The sequence below is a fragment of the Paramisgurnus dabryanus genome, chromosome 19, assembly GCF_030506205.2.
Source record: "Paramisgurnus dabryanus chromosome 19, PD_genome_1.1, whole genome shotgun sequence".
Lineage (NCBI taxonomy): Eukaryota > Metazoa > Chordata > Actinopteri > Cypriniformes > Cobitidae > Paramisgurnus > Paramisgurnus dabryanus.
Genome location: NC_133355.1, coordinates 21,189,474 through 21,205,677, shown reverse-complemented (window position 1 = coordinate 21,205,677; position 16,204 = coordinate 21,189,474). Strand labels below are relative to the sequence as shown.

At 36.8% G+C, this 16,204-nt stretch overlaps 1 protein-coding gene across 6 annotated transcripts in view; it reads right to left on the bottom strand.

Moving 5' to 3' along the window:
* Positions 1–16,204, bottom strand: part of elmo1 (engulfment and cell motility 1 (ced-12 homolog, C. elegans)) — a 108,912-nt gene that overhangs the window by 7,482 nt on the left and 85,226 nt on the right. For 5 of the 6 annotated variants that reach the window (XM_065292581.1, XM_065292611.1, XM_065292601.1 and 2 more), the window contains 2 exons: positions 3,356–3,519; positions 2,813–2,925 (listed from right to left, as the gene is read on the bottom strand). In XM_065292581.1, coding sequence (XP_065148653.1) covers positions 2,813–2,925; positions 3,356–3,519 — 277 coding nt within the window. Of the gene's footprint in view, positions 1–2,812; positions 2,926–3,355; positions 3,520–11,983; positions 12,223–16,204 lie in introns of those variants that run through there. The other variant, XM_065292629.2, reaches the window with a different exon arrangement.

The following is a 16,204-nucleotide window of genomic DNA, read 5'->3' as shown; positions in this document are numbered from 1 at the left end:
ATTTTGTAAGATGATTTTATATAGAAAACATTAAAACACAAAAAAACTGGATTTTTACAGACTGGGTAACAGTTGTGCTATTTTATATTATAAGTTCATTGCTCATGTGCAGTTCGATTAGACATTTCTTACGTCAGACAAGTTACAAGCTGGTGCCATGTCAGTGATATTTAATGCAACCAGCATTTGTCAGAAGAAATTCATGATTGCGAGCAGAAAAACTTTCATTCACGCAAATAAGAACGGAAGACGGCAAATGAAACAGACAAAGTGTGAAAATTCACAAAGGGATAAAAGTGAGATCTTTCTGGAGGAATAAAGATATAGTGGAGGGAGTGAAAATGAGAAAGAGACTGGCAGACGGATGCATAGCAAGAGACAGGCAAGGTGTCTAAGTCTCAAAATGATCTAATCCTGTAAAAGTGTAAAGAGTGTTAAATTATCCAGGCTAACTGATAAAACCTCCCTCTGAGCTCAGCGGACAGCCGTCATAATAGGCCATACAATGCACGATCCTTCAGCTCTCCGGTCTGTGCCGTAAGCTTCATCACTCCCAAAACTCAGCATTTGTTCGAAATTGGCCCCTCTCTTAGCATTGGACAAGGCTATTTTTCACACTTGCTAAATCATGCTGTCACTATAATATTAGCAGACATAAAAATATTCACAGGACTTATACATTTTGGACTGCGTTTAGGCGAGGATAAAAGTAAAGACACTCTTTGATACACAGAGATCTCAGTTTACTGAGATACAAATGGAGAAAACTCCATGTTTGTTTAAATATGGTTTAAGGCGGTTTTTATACCTGGTTTTAATTCTTTCCCCGCCATTGACAAGTTAACTCGTCAATTAAGAGAAAACACTTCCCTGCCAATGACGAGTATTTCCGGCTTTCTGCAATAACACTATTATCCACCAGGTGGTGCTCTTCCGCAACTTATACAACTCGACAAAACAACGCCTAACGTGAAAGAGTAAGAACTCCCTTGTATGTTTGAGGATAGCTCTGCATCTGATCTCTATCAAAAGTCATTCACAAAAATGTAATTATTTCAACATTTTGTGTTTTTGAAGAAACCTACGCATATTTGAGATGTGATAAGAATAAAATAAGGTAAGATAATTTTTTTTTTTTTAAGCAGAGTGTCTTGTTGTTTCATTTGATATATTGCGTGTTTGTATATTTAAAGAACAACCTTTTCTGAAGGCATTAAACACCGACTGCCAACCTTTTTTTAAAACACTGGCGGGAAAGAGTTACTCTGGGTTTACAACAGACGCAATATTCAACTCGCAATATTGACACGAAGTTAAATCCCATGAGTTATCTAGAGCGAGTAACGCGATGCCCCGCGAGTTCAACGATTTGCGCGAGTAGATTACATACAAATTCAATGCAAAGACGCGATCAGACACGTCCTCGTGTGGGAAAATGCGAATGACGCGATATGCGCGGTGCGTTTACTGAGAAAACATGCGGTATTCGCCTCAAATGCGTCTTGGCCCCAGTTGAAAATATCTAACTCTAGCGAAAAATTCACATGACACAAAGTTTAATCCTGCAAATAATCTTGAGCGAGTAACGCGTTGCCCCACGTTTGGTGTGTAAGTAGCATTAGGTACGATTTCCATTTCGTGTCTTCTGCACGTTCAAGTTCGTTATTTTAAATGTAGGTCGCAATGTGCACGCGGTGCGACGCGCTAGTTTTTTCCAGGCGTGTCCGCACCGCATCAAGTTAAAAACATTTCAACTTTCTAGAATGCCGCAAGCACACTGCAGGTCATGTGATAAGAACCAACAGATGGTCATGTTTTCCACACGGGATTTAGACGTATTTAAAATGCGTTTTGGTCGATTGGATCACAAGTGCACGTGACACTTTCAACCACTTCTGTCCTGATTAAGCTGATGTGGGCGAGACCCTCTGCTTTCGATTGAACGAGGGCGGGAGAAATGACTGGTTTATATTGACACACACCTAATGTTAGGTCAGAGTCTGTTGATTGTGTTGTTAGTAAACATGCTGCACAGAGTTTTGTACATGTATATGTTAGGGCTTACTCAGATATTTCGCGCAATTGATGAAATAAGATTGCGCAACTTTTACATGCTCAAAACGAAATAGGCGGAGAGCAGCCGCTTCAGTTTTATCAATGAAAGCCTAAAGATTGCGCTGAACACTGTGTGTTCATGCTATAAGTCATATGACCTATGTTAAAACATTTTGCTCTATATTACACAGTAGAACAATTGGCAGAGAGTAGGCAGTGTTTTGTGGCTGTACAAACGTATAAACATAGCCCAAGAATAGACAATGCGTATACCTTTAGAAGATGTAAAAAACACCTTGAACACCTGTTGACTTTGCTTATATGATGCAATATTGTACATGTCAAAGATATTTTTGCAAAAACAGCATGTAACCAAATTCAAGGTTATTTAAGGTAGAAGTGGGCTATTCATAGCCAGACTTTATTGGGTCTATAGTGAGCCGTCATTTCACTCTCTCGGTTTTTGCTTGCTGGTAAAGTACTAGATTCCAGTAAATATAATGCTGACAGAGCAAGTGCGTTTGAAACATTTTAGCTCGTTTAAGAGAAGACATTTCTTAAACAGACAAGACATAAAATGTCACACGTCACAACAAAATCACAGCCAAACATGAGCTGCAGCTGAAAAGCATGAAACGAAGAATGCCGCAGAAATAAAAGCCATGTGGTTGACAAAATTTTTATAAAATATATATAGGTTAAAAAACCGAGGATCAACTTGAAATATCACGTTTAAAAGTTTGTGTGCGTTTTGTACCCTGTCTCCTGCGGCTGCTGATCTTCCTGAAGCAGGTGCCCTCACACAAGCGATTGAGGCGTTGCTGTTTGATCAGCTCCATGATCTCTGGCTGGATTTTCTCCCTAAGCTCCCTGAAAAAAAAAAAATCAGAACATCACACACATAAAACACATTCTCATATTCTCACATACAGTTTAAAGAGTTGATGTACCTGTAGATGCTTTAATGATACTTCACACACTGACAAATATATAATTGTTTATTAAATAATAGTCTACAGGCCTTCTCAGGTACATAAACTTTTTTTAATCTTTATTAATAAATTTAACTAGCTAGGACATAGGAAACCATGTAAATCATAATGTGTGAAAACTGATTGTACATTTAGATATTCTTATTATTGTGTTACTCATTCATGTTATACTTTTCAACTTGTTTACATTACAGTTCAATTGAGCTCTGAAAGGTCAACACAAAAATGTCCTAAAACTATGTAGGTAGGTCGATAGACAGACAGATCCAGATAACGAAAGATTTTGAGTATTGTGTCAGTGTGCTTACAGGATGGGCCGGGACTGGAAGTCTTCTTGGTTCATCCTCTCCGACTGACGCAGTTTGAGGATCTCAGTGTAGCTCAGATTTTGCAGACGACTCTTGAACTGATCCAGAGAGTTAGGCTTGATCGTGAGAGCGCGAGTGATCTGCTCTTTTACCACCTGCATCACCTGTAGTACACAGACGTACAAATAATAGCACATTTTGTTATGTGCCATATTGAGGTGGACAACCCATTTTCACACTCTCTAAAAATGCTGGAATTTCTTCAAAATGGACAAACCTGGCTGTTAGGATAAATTAACCAAGAAAATGTTTATATTTGACACACCAAGGACTCCACCCATGTAGCGGTGCTTCGTCTTCTGAGAATATAGTTCCCAGTATGTATACTGTTAAAAGATCGCTGTGTCTCATATCACCTTGTTATTTGTACCCGGTGTGACTATACAAATCACAACAAATAAATAGGAAAATGTTTGCGTTATTTTGTCACTAATTGGGAGCAGTTTGCCATTCATTTCCAGTCTTTGTGCTAAGCTAAGCTAGCGGGGGCTGCGTCAGACAGAGTTACAGCACGCACGGAGATGAGAAAAATATGTATGGACTTATCTAACTCTGGGGGATACGGTGAATAAGCTAAATTCCCAAAATCTGGGCGTGTTCCTTTAAGAAACTTCCGGCTGTTGTAGAGCCACGGCTTCTCTGTCGAGCCTGAATAATGCACAGCTCGAAGTCGCAAACACACGGCTGGCATTCGTAGAAAGCCTCTAGCTACTGATCATATGATATGATTTGAAGGGAAACACAGAGCTAAGTTGGGAATGTCAACGCACCCTGTTATCCAGAGGAGCAGGTGCTGCTGGCTTGCGCAGTACGGTAACATGGAGTCTAATTAGTGATAAGTCTGGGCCAAGGTCACAACTCCCCCTCCCAAAAAATGACTGGGCTGATGTGCTGGCGCTAGAACAATGAGAGGAGTGATTGGTAGACAAATAAACCAAGACAGCTCGATTCAAGCATCACAGTAGTGTTTAATGGGGATGGCTTTTGACAGCTGCAGGTGGGGTATGAAGAAGACAACGTGTCCACTTGAAACGATCCCTTACGGCGGGGGAAGCAATTTTCAGAGCACATTTGCTAATTTTTCATGGTTCAAAATTCATTAATTTTATCCAAGGCTCCCTCTCACTTCCTTTTATCAGCCCCTGTACATCAAACAATGCCAGCAGACGTTTCATACCCAGAATGAGGTGAGATGAGGGAATGGTGGAGTTTCAGCTACTGAAAATGTGGTGGGTGGTGATATTTGTGAATAAAAGGGTCTTTTTTTAGACAAACAGAGGGGATCCGGACCGAGCGTGTCACTTTCTCAGCGAGAAATAAGCGAGATTTCAACCACCCTGCCAACCTCATTGTCTTTCTTTCGCCTCTCCTCAGCTGTGCATCTAAATGCACAGAGTACATTCGCCCACTGTGTGCCAGCCTGCAGATAATACAGAGTGACATGCAGTGTGTGTGTGCTAGCCATTGACTGTAAAAAAAGATGGACGGTGCAACCCCGCTTTCTTTCCATGGTAGTAAATTGTAAAATGTTAGTAAAACGTTATGCAAAAGCCTCAGTTTGGAGCCAGGGCATGCGCAGAAGGAATCATCCGAAGAGCCGTGGTATCACACTTCCGCCCAAACGCTTACATGCCCAATTCGACCACACCCCTTGAATGTCTCATTTGACTGACTTGCTAAACTAAAGTAAGGTAGGTTAAATACAAATCATTTTGTCGGTGTGAAATCAAAAATTAAGTAGTTCGTATATTTAATCTTCACCTTAAAGCTCAAAGAGTCCGCTCAGAGAAACGGTCAATCACTAATGTCAATCATAATGACACGCCCTGTTTGAAGCATCAAATTACTACCTTAAATGAAACTTATCACAAAAATTAACAATTGAACATATATCAGCTTAAAAACTACCTTAAAGGACTAAAACCATCTTTCGCAAATTTTTATTGAAGCATAATTATTTTCTTATTTTGAAACGAGTCCTGTTCGTTTGCATGAAGAGGGCGGGGTTTATGACTTGTACTGCAGATCAATGAGCGAAGTTCACTTTTTAAGATGTATGAGGCACACCCGTGCTAGCATGCTTGTGAGTTACAAATATTAAAAGCAAACTGAAGACTTAGGCTGTTATTCAATATTGGACCATAAATTCAGATTTATGGTGATGCATTAGATCTTTTATAAAACACTTAAAGGCACACGCACAATCAAATGCATCTGAATGTCAAAGTCAAAACACTGTTAAAACAAATCTGCCTTTAAGCACAAAAATATGAGATTAATCTTAATATTATAGTGTTTCTGAAACATTTTTGAAGAATGAAGGGGCTTATGGTTTTAGGTCAGTGCCATTAAAGGCAAATAAAAGATGAGGGCTACAGCAAGAAGCATACTAATATAATTTTATATCAAATGGAAAACCCCACAATTTTTATGTTAACTCATTCTATGCCAGCATTTTCATTTTTAAAGTTGTCCGCCAGCATTTTATGTGATCTTTATGAAAGTTTCACAAAATTGCCTTCCAGGAAAATTTTCTTCTATAAATATTTAAAGATACAAATATATCAAATAAAAGAACAGATCCTCTGTTTTCAAACAAACAAATAAACTGAAAAAAAAAAGTTTCATCATATCTTAAAGCAACACTAAAGAGTTCCTGCTCTTTGCTCCCCCTACAGGTTAGAAGCGTAATTGTTCATTAGCCCTGTCGTAAATACTGCAGCATAGCTGGCTCTAATTGGATTGTAGGTCTGCCGTAAAGCAAGTTTTTGTAGTTTTCACTCGAACTACAGGACCACTACCCGATGGTTGGAAACTTCTTTAGTGCGGCTTTGGCCGATAGAGGGCTGCAAAGTGAATGTGAAAGTGCCGTTCACCCTGTTTAGAGTGGATGAACCACTGAAACTTTTTTGGAAACGTTATTTTAAGGTAAAAAAACTCTTTGGTGTTGCTTTAATTTGTTCTCTTATACAACTTCTTAAATATAAGTAAGCGCACCATCTAGTGGATAATAGCAGAATTAATGAGATAACTCATCAATGGCGGAGAAAGAGTTAAAGCAGACTTCAGACATTTGCCATTAAACATTTTTTACCCATTTTTTGTACAGTAATATGGCACTGAATGGCTGAAACACGATAAATAGATTCTCTGGCTGATTACAATTTAGTACAAATGTTTCATTAAAAGTCCAAAACGATTTCAAACTAATGGCTCTAATGTACAAACAAAACATGGATGTCATTCTGAAGGAAATACTGTAGGTCTTGATACCTCCAACCTATCCCCAAATCCCATATTATTTAGGTAGTTTATCCATTCCCCAAATACATTTACATTTACATTTTGTCATTTAGCAGACGCTTTTGTCCAAAGCGACTTACAAGTGAGGTAAACAATAGAAGCAATTATAGCAACACAAGAACAGCAATACATAAGTGCACTGGAAGCAGACGCGATTACTATCCACTGTAAATCTCAGATTTGGTGTACACTTGTAGAAAAACTGCCGGCATAAGCAGCAATACATCAACTTTGATTGAGAAATATTATTGGCTCTCCGTGTCTCATGACCGATTGCATCATTACGTCAACTTGGAATGTGACTGACTGCGGTATGTTCTAATATTCCTGATTATGTTCTTCATATAAAGTAATTGTATGGCTGAAGTTTGCAAGGTTTGCAACACGAGTGCTTTTTAATATTTTTATCCTGTCGTTTGTTGGTCAATTTATGCAATAAATACGCATGACTGTACTTTTACTGTGTGTTTTATATGGTTGAGAAGTGGTTGGGTTTAGGGTAGGGGTGGGGTTAGATACTCCAAAAATCATTAAAACCATAAATGATAATGAAACCATTTCTAATTTTTCAGAAAATTAAACGCACATAATCTGGCACATTGAACACAGAAAGGCAACCACAGGTTGTAATAACCTGCTGGCCACTAGAGGACACTAATCCCTGTAATTGTATGTCATAATAAGCTGCTTGTACAGTATAAGGTTGTTATTTTTGGAGAACGGTCTCCTAGATAGACATTCTCCAATGAGAATAGTATTGGCCAACATGCATTAGACATTTCAGTCTACTTCAACCAATTTGAATAACGTCAAAGGAAAACTATAGAAAGGAAAATAATGTACTATAGCACAGGACACACACGAGCATTTAATCTCTAAAATGGCATTTTGGAATTTGGTCCTCTCTACGGCTACAGTTTTTTTTCGAGATGGTTCCCTGGCACCGTTTTGCAGATTCATCCGTTTGTTCACCTCTTTGGTCCATGCAGCCAATCAAAAACAAAGTTGTGTCCAATTAGGGCATGCACGATTTATCACTTCTGTCTAATTTTAATTACAACTTTGCACAGCTATCCATCATAAATTCATATGAATGCCTCTTTGTTTTATTCAGCAGTATGTAATTAATGCTTGTATTTATTTCCTGTCTGTAATTACGCAAAGGCCATTATTCTGTTAGACCGGAAGAACTTCTTATTGACTTACGAAGATAAATCACATTGGACAAGTTTATGAGAGCAAAGCTAAAGCCTTGAAGAAGATGATGATATTTATTAATGATTTGTTCACAAAAAAGACACAAGAGCATCCGTATTATCACATTCTGCACCAGGGCATGCACAAAATTGTCAAAGAACTTGCAAACGGCAAATTCTGGGGATCAAACCCTAAACGTTCCTATTGGAAAAGCTCGAAGACAGGATCAATGATTAAGCACCACTCCAGTTCAGTCACTTAAAATTAAAACGTACATCAAATGAAGAATCTGATAACGCAACATGAATGAATATTCATTACACTTCTGTAAACTATAGCCTCTATCAATGCACAAGCCTTTGACACAACTGCATCACTTGGACTATCAATGATACTGACTGTAATAATTATTTACAACCTATCAATCATCCAAACAGTGTTTAGATAATAATAATAAACCCCATTCTCTAATCTATAGACCAATGAAAAAAAAAGAAATAAAATGTGCAGTGCATGCTGGGAAACATGTAGCACACCTTTCAGTCTTTCCTCTACATGAATATTTTGCTTGTTATGGTTCATGAGAACAGTGCTGTAATCAGGCAGGGAAAAGAAATGAGACATTTATCCATTCCACAACTGACATGCTAATTATATTGTTTCCTCCCCCAAACAATTTTTAACAGTTAATAATAATTCACATCAAAGAAATGGGCATTACAACAGAGAAAACAGACATCATTAGCCGGAAAAACATCGCTGCTGGGAACATTGACCGCAAAAATCGTGCAACGCTTTTAGATGAGATACAATCAGGCGTCATTTCTTCATAGAAGTTGGGGCAAATGCAAATAACAAGCTAGGTAGAGTGAAAAACACCTGTCCATGCATATGCATGCCAAAACTGTATGTTTGCTTTCAGGGATGCCATCGCTTGGCTCAGCACAGAAAGAAACAGGTGAAGCAAACAACAAAACTAATATCAAACCAAAGTCACTCTTCCACTCTCTATTTAGGGCAAGGTTACAATAGAGATATTGGTTTATTAGTTTTAGAGCAGAATGCTGGATGCTTGCTGAGTGTTGGGAGACATGACCTGGCATCCCTCACCCTGCATTTATGCATAAGCCATTTATGAACTGATGCCATCTGTCAAAATTTCTCTTTGAATAGTGTGCATTCAAATAGTGGTTACCGAACAGATGTACAGATAAAGACGCTTGTCTATATAGATAGCAAAACAGAAGATTCAAACACACAGTGTACTGAAGAGAGGCAAGCATTACCAAAATTTCACAAGGTGAACTTCAATAATCTTGTTGCGCCCTGTGCAGTACACAGCAGGTGTTACTACAGTGGTGGGGCAGTGCAAGTGTGTGAGCATGAAGACTGCAATATGTTAAAAAGAAAGAAAAAAGAAACGAAGGAAAGAAAGAAGAATGAAAGAAATGCAAAAATACACCAACAAACAAACGAAACGGCGTAAAAAGGAAAAACATTAACTCTTTCGCAGCCATCGGCGAGTTATCTCGTCAATTAAGAGAAAACGCGTCCCTGCCAATGACGAGTATTCCCGGCTTTCCACAATAATGCTATTAACCCTTATAAAACCCGAAACTATTGCCCTAGGGCAAGCAGCTGCATGTCCGTGTATGTTTTAAGGATCGCTCTGTATCTGATCTCTAATCAAAAGTCCTTCACAAAAATGGAATTATCTCAGCTTTTTTAAGCTTCATCTCAGCAAATTAAAATTTTGTGTTTTTGAAGAAACCTACCCATATTTTGAGAGGTGATAAGAAGAGAACTAATGAAGGTAGGATGTCACGTTTTTGTTTTGTTTGAAACTGAGGGTCTGTTCTTTCATTTGGTATAATGTATGTTTATATTTAAAGAAGAAGATTTTCTGGAAGGCATTAAACTTGTGTGAAAATCATGAAAAATGCTGGCGCTGGCAACTTTTTAAAAAAAATGCTTGTGGGAAAGAGTTAATGACAAGTAAATAAAAGCTATAGATCAACAAGAAAGAAAGAAAGAAAGAAAAGAATGAAAGACAAAAGAAATGCAAAAACATACTAACAAACTTACAAAAAACGTGTAAAAAGGAGAAACATTAGCAAGTAAATACAAGCTATGGATCAACAAAAAAGAAAGAAAGAAATAAAAAGAATAAAAGAACAAAAGACGAAAGAAATGCAAAAACATCCCAACAAAGTAACGAAAAAGTTTTTCCTTTTTACACATTAAGGACAAGTAAATACAAGCTATGGATCAACAAAGAAAGAAAGAAAGAAAGAATAAAAAACAAAAGAAGTAAGAAATGCAAAAACATCCCAGGAAACTAATGAAAAAGTGTAAAAAGGGGAAAATGTAAAAAAAGACTAACTAGCCAACAAGATTTTTTCAACAACAGAAAAAATTTACAAAAGTAAACAAGTAATTAAAAACTATAGGAAAATTCAAACAAAATGGAAAAAAGTAAAAAAAAATGAAAAATAAAACTGACTAACAAACTAATGAAAAAGTGTAAAAATTAGAAACTACATATAAGCTATGGATCAACACAAAACAAAGGAACAAAAGACGAAAGAAATGCAAAAACATCCCAACAAACTATAGCGAAAAAGTGTAAAAAGGAGAAACTTTAACGACAAGTAAATACTAGTTATGGCGCAACAAAAAAGAAAGTAAACAAGTAATAAAAAACAGTAAGAAAATTCTAACAAAAAGTAAATAAAAAGGAAAGAATAAAAAAAGACATTCAAAACAGACTAACAAACTAATGAAAAAGTGAGAAAAGTAGAAATGACAAGTAAATACAAGCTGTAGATCAACAAAAAAAAAGAAAGAAAGAAAGAAAGAAAGAAAGAAAGAAAATGTAAAAAGACTAACTAGCCAACAAAATTTTTGAGTAATAAAAAACAATAGGAAAATTCAAACAAAATGGAAATAAAAAAGTAAAGAAATGAAAAAACAGACTAACAAACTAATGAAAAAGTGTAAAAATGAGAAACTACATATTAGCTATGGGTCACCAAAAAAAATCTAACAAACAAAATGAAAGAAAGAAAGAAAAAAAGAATACAAAACAAAAAAAAGACAAATTGAACACAAGAAAAAATAACAACAAAAAATAAAACAAACAAAATGAAAATTTAAACAAAAAGAAAGATGGAAAGAAAAAGAGATGCAAAAGCAGACAAACAGACAAGCACAAATAACACAAGAATGAAAATAAAGAAAAATCTACAAAGTATTAAGAAAATAAGAAAAAAAATAAAGAATGGATTGTAAGACTCTTGCTGTGCAAAGCGAAATAAACTAAAGTGTGGGATTGTGGACCGGAGGGCTTGGCTGCTGATGTTGAGCACGACCAAACCAAACCTCTACATGCGATTCAGTTTATGAGATCTTGCAGATTTGTGCTGTGAAATATACAGCCTGCGATATTACCCTAATCAATCTACATTAGGACCTATCTGACAGCCCATCTGACATCAGACGTGCCGTGAAATTTTTATCGTCTTTTTGATAACCTACTAAAGGTCATCACTTCTAAAAATGAATACAGATAAGACGTAACAATATACACAAGAGATTAACCCTGGCTCAAGCCTTCCCAAGAAAAAAACCCCCATCAGAACGGACTTGGTTTATTTCTCCAACCACGGCTCACACGTGGGAAGCGTGTATGAAAAATGCAAAGTTGATGAACAGCCGCACAGCAGGCAGAGAGACTAGAGGTCAAGGTATAACAGGGAATGAGGGAAACCTATGATGAGGCGATCACAGCGAACCATTCATTCACAGCAAGCATCCAAGGAGGGGCAGGGCTCTGGAAGAGAGTGGGTTACGGCGAGCGCTCGCTCTGGATCTCTGCCTCTTTAATCGCGAGCTGAAATCTGTCTCTAACCTGATTACTACGAACAGCTCTACACAAAGCCTGCCCCATCTGTGCTCCTGTGTTTCGCCTCTCGATCCCTGTGCAAACAACAAACCTTCATCCTCTCTATCCCCATTCTCTCCATCTACCACAAGCATTCGACTGGGAACGGGCGGTGCTGTACTCACGTGCAATTGTCACCTCCATGTTTGGGAGCTGAGCTCCACGCTTGCCGAACCCAGTGTAGCTGATCTGAACCCTGTGCAGGGATGCTCAGACCCGATGATAGCAAAAACAAAAAGTGGGGGGAGATGGTCCTCAGGTTGTTTATGATGAAAATGGGCTGCGTAAAGTGTGTATCTTCATGCTCCTCTGCATTATCAGCGTTGTGAAGTCTGAAAGCATCTCCAAGCAGCTCAGTTTATGTCCATTTCAATGCTTAAGCCTGATTGGGCAGACGCCACGGCGGCTTACGCCAATGACGCTCCGACAAGACAGATCACATGGTGAGGGCGTCTGGAAAGAGAGATTGAAGGGGGAGGGGAGGGCGCTAGCTTAAGTCACTACATCACTACTACTGTGCGCTTTGGATACCATTTTTAGTCAGGTGTCGTAGCCGTCTTTCGTCAGAAGCGATTGGGTGGGGAAGACAGCTGTTTATGAACCAAAACACACACCGCACACAATAGACGCTCCAAGCTGGAGTAATTATAATGTGGTTGCCATGGAAACAGGCAAACCGTTGCCCGTCAGATTTTTGCCCCGAGAGCATCAGCGAGTGCAGAGCCACCTCTGCACACTTCACACACGCAGACAATATTTACAGGATGTGACAGGCTTGCCGTAAAGCGAGCGAGTGGGGGAGGAGGAAATAATATGTGCATTTAAAAATTGAGGCGAAGGGTGAGGTGCAGTCATCTGTTAACAGGCAGATTAATGCTGTATGAAAATATAATGTATGGTTAAAGAAGAGCCATGTAATTATTTGTGTGTGTGTCTGAACAAAGCCTTTAAGAATAAAATAGGAGCACCGGCTAAAAGACAATAGCTTACAGATATGACACACGCAGCTTAGCCATATACCTGTACAAAAAAAGAGCCTGGACGGCGTGTAAGAACAAGTTAAAAATCACCATGACTTGATCATTTTATAAAGAAATTCATCTTCTGAGCCTCACATTTATCTATATAACTCGTCTTAGAGATTTTAAGCTATCCATCAATTTCGTCATAGACCTAGAGTCTGGTCTGAATCAATGTTTTGTCTCTTTTAGCTAATTTCAACGTATGCCCTGTGTCCGAAACCGCATACTGTGACAGTACATATACTGACTTAGATGAAGTACCTACTCATCGACCATTAAAACAGTACTATATCTGCTATGCTGATACATCACGACACGTCATCATAACAGCAGGTGAGCCGTTAACTTGGATGCACAATTAAACCACAATGAACAACTTTCCTTATGTATTTATTTTTTAATAGAGCACCGTTACAGATATCCGATGTTTTTGAATATGATGATGCCTTTCCTCCTTCTTCAAAATTTTGCTGGAAGTAGGTCATCCAGGTACTTTTTGCATAATGTTTTTCGAATACTATGAATTTGGACATGCTACATTTCACATCACAGAATAAGGATAAATACCCTGTTCAACTATTCTATGTCACCTTTAAAGGCTGTTTACATTACGCGCCTTAAACCGAATAGAAAACGCTCTGGTATAAATGCTCTGGTAGCATCTTTTGTTGCTAAGCAACCATTTGCTGCACTCCATAAATTTAGTATTGCATTGCCATGCATTGTTGCTCCTTTTTGTGTCAAAATAATAGCGGCTTGACAGATCGTACAGCTCTGGTTATTCTTGTACAGCTATGATCAGCTGTTCCTCCATCTTAAAGGGACACTTCACCCATTTGCTTTAAGCTTTGTATAGTTAGAACCCATGCATCTTTACTCAGTTGCAGCTGAGACAGGAGAAATACAGATTTCAGTGTTGCACTTCCTTCTTTCAATGATGTAAAAATCATCATTTTGCATCATTGAAAGCAGGAAGTCCAATATCTTTATTAAGGGGGTGAGACTATAAACACCCCTTTTCTCGGTCAAATAGGCACCAAATTCAAAATGCATGTTACATTTCGACTACAAATATGACGCACTTTCAATAAAGATTAATGTTTCTACGGGTGAAATGCTCATTTAAGTTGATACAGAATGATACAATGCTTAAATAATACATATAGGCTACGGTGAAGACGCGGTTTTAAAAAAAATTGAAATATTTTTAAGTCGTTATGGTGCCGTCAAACCTGGAAAAAGAGCGCACTGCAGTTAAAATATCAAATTTATATGTTATGTTGATATGCTTTGTTTATGCGTTATGTTTATGTTTTGTTTATGTTTATATATGTTTATTCATTATGTTTATTTGTGCTTATACGCTGTTTATGTTTATATGTTATGTTTATGCGTTATGTTTATTTGTTGTTTATGTTTATGTGCTATGTTTATACATTATGTCAATGCGCTATGTTTATATGTTGTTTATGTCTATACGTTGTTTATGTCTATACGTTGTTTATGTTTATGTTCATGTGTTGTTTATGTTTATATGTTTATGCGTTATGTTTATACGTTGTTTATTTTTATGTGTTGTTTATGTTTATGCGTTATGTTTATACGTTGTTTATGTGTTGTTTATGTTTATGCGTTGTTTATGTTTATGCGTTATGTTTATACATTATGCTTATGTTTATACGTTGTTTATGTCTATACGTTGTTTATGTTTATATGCTGTTTATGTTTATACCCTGTTTATGTTTATGCATTATGTTTATATGTTTTGTTTATGCGTTATGTTTATGTTTTGTTTATGTTTATATATGTTTATTCATTATGTTTATTTGTGCTTATACGCTGTTTATGTTTATATGTTATGTTTATGCGTTATGTTTATTTGTTGTTTATGTTTATGTGCTATGTTTATACATTATGTCAATGCACTATGTTTATATGTTGTTTATGTCTATACGTTGTTTATGTCTATACGTTGTTTATGTTTATGTTCATGTGTTGTTTATGTTTATATGTTTATGCGTTATGTTTATACGTTGTTTATTTTTATGTGTTGTTTATGCGTTATGTTTATACGTTGTTTATGTGTTGCTTATGTTTATGCGTTGTTTATGTTTATGCATTATGTTTATACATTATGCTTATGTTTATACGTTGTTTATGTCTATACGTTGTTTATGTTTATATGCTGTTTATGTTTATACGCTGTTTATGTTTATGCATTATGTTTATATGTTTTGTTTATGCATTATGTTTATGCGTTGTTTATGTTTATGCATTGTTTATGTTTTTATGTTTATGCGTTATGTTTATACGTTGTTTATGTTTATGTGTTGTTTATGTTTATGCATTGTTTATGTTTTTATGTTTATGCGTTATGTTTATACGTTGTTTATGTTTATGCGTTTTTTATGTTTATGCGTTATGTTTATACCTTATGCTTATGTTTATACGTTGTTTATGTGTATATGTTGTTTATGCGTTATGTTTATATGTTGTTAATGTTTATGCGTTGTTTATGTTTATGCGTTATGTTTATACGTTATGCTTATGTTTATACGTTGTTTATGTCTATATGTTGTTTATGTTTATACGTTATGTTTACACTTTGTGTTGTATGTTGTTGTTTTTACAGTAGAAGTGAATTTTTCACATTATTACAAAGTTATTTATTTATTCAGGACAGTTTAAATAGGAGAGGACCAACATGTAATTACGAACTGGCATTTGAATTCTTAAGTTACTACAATACTTTTATTTTAAAACCATGCCAGCCTTTAGTTTGCTGGAGGAGTTGACAACCAAACAATGAAACTCTGAGCTATTCCTCTGTAAGTCTGTATTAAACTCCCACACAAAGCTGGATGAAGAGGAGGGTCTAATCTTCCTCATTTCAAATCAAGACTGCGTCCACACAGCCAGAGATATTGAAACTCCTGGCCTTAAGGTGTTAGACTAACCGTTTCTCTAATGAGAGACAGGATTGCGCATACACCCCCACCACCATGACTAAACATTTAGTGGCAGTCACGCACTTCATCGTTCAGAAATTCTACTGATGTTATCCAGGTGATATGATTGTTATTACTATTCCAAACATGTAGGAGTAAACGATTATATTACTGGGAATGTTGTTGCATTTTAAGAGACATTCTCTGCTATGTACATCCTTTTTAGAGAGGAGAGACAACAAGTGTGCAATATACATTTACCATAACCCTAATGTCTTTATCCTTAACTATAACTAATGTATACATGAACTGTAATGAGTTCAATAACTACACTTTTAATGCCGCAGTATACTGAGATACACTTAAACCTCATTAC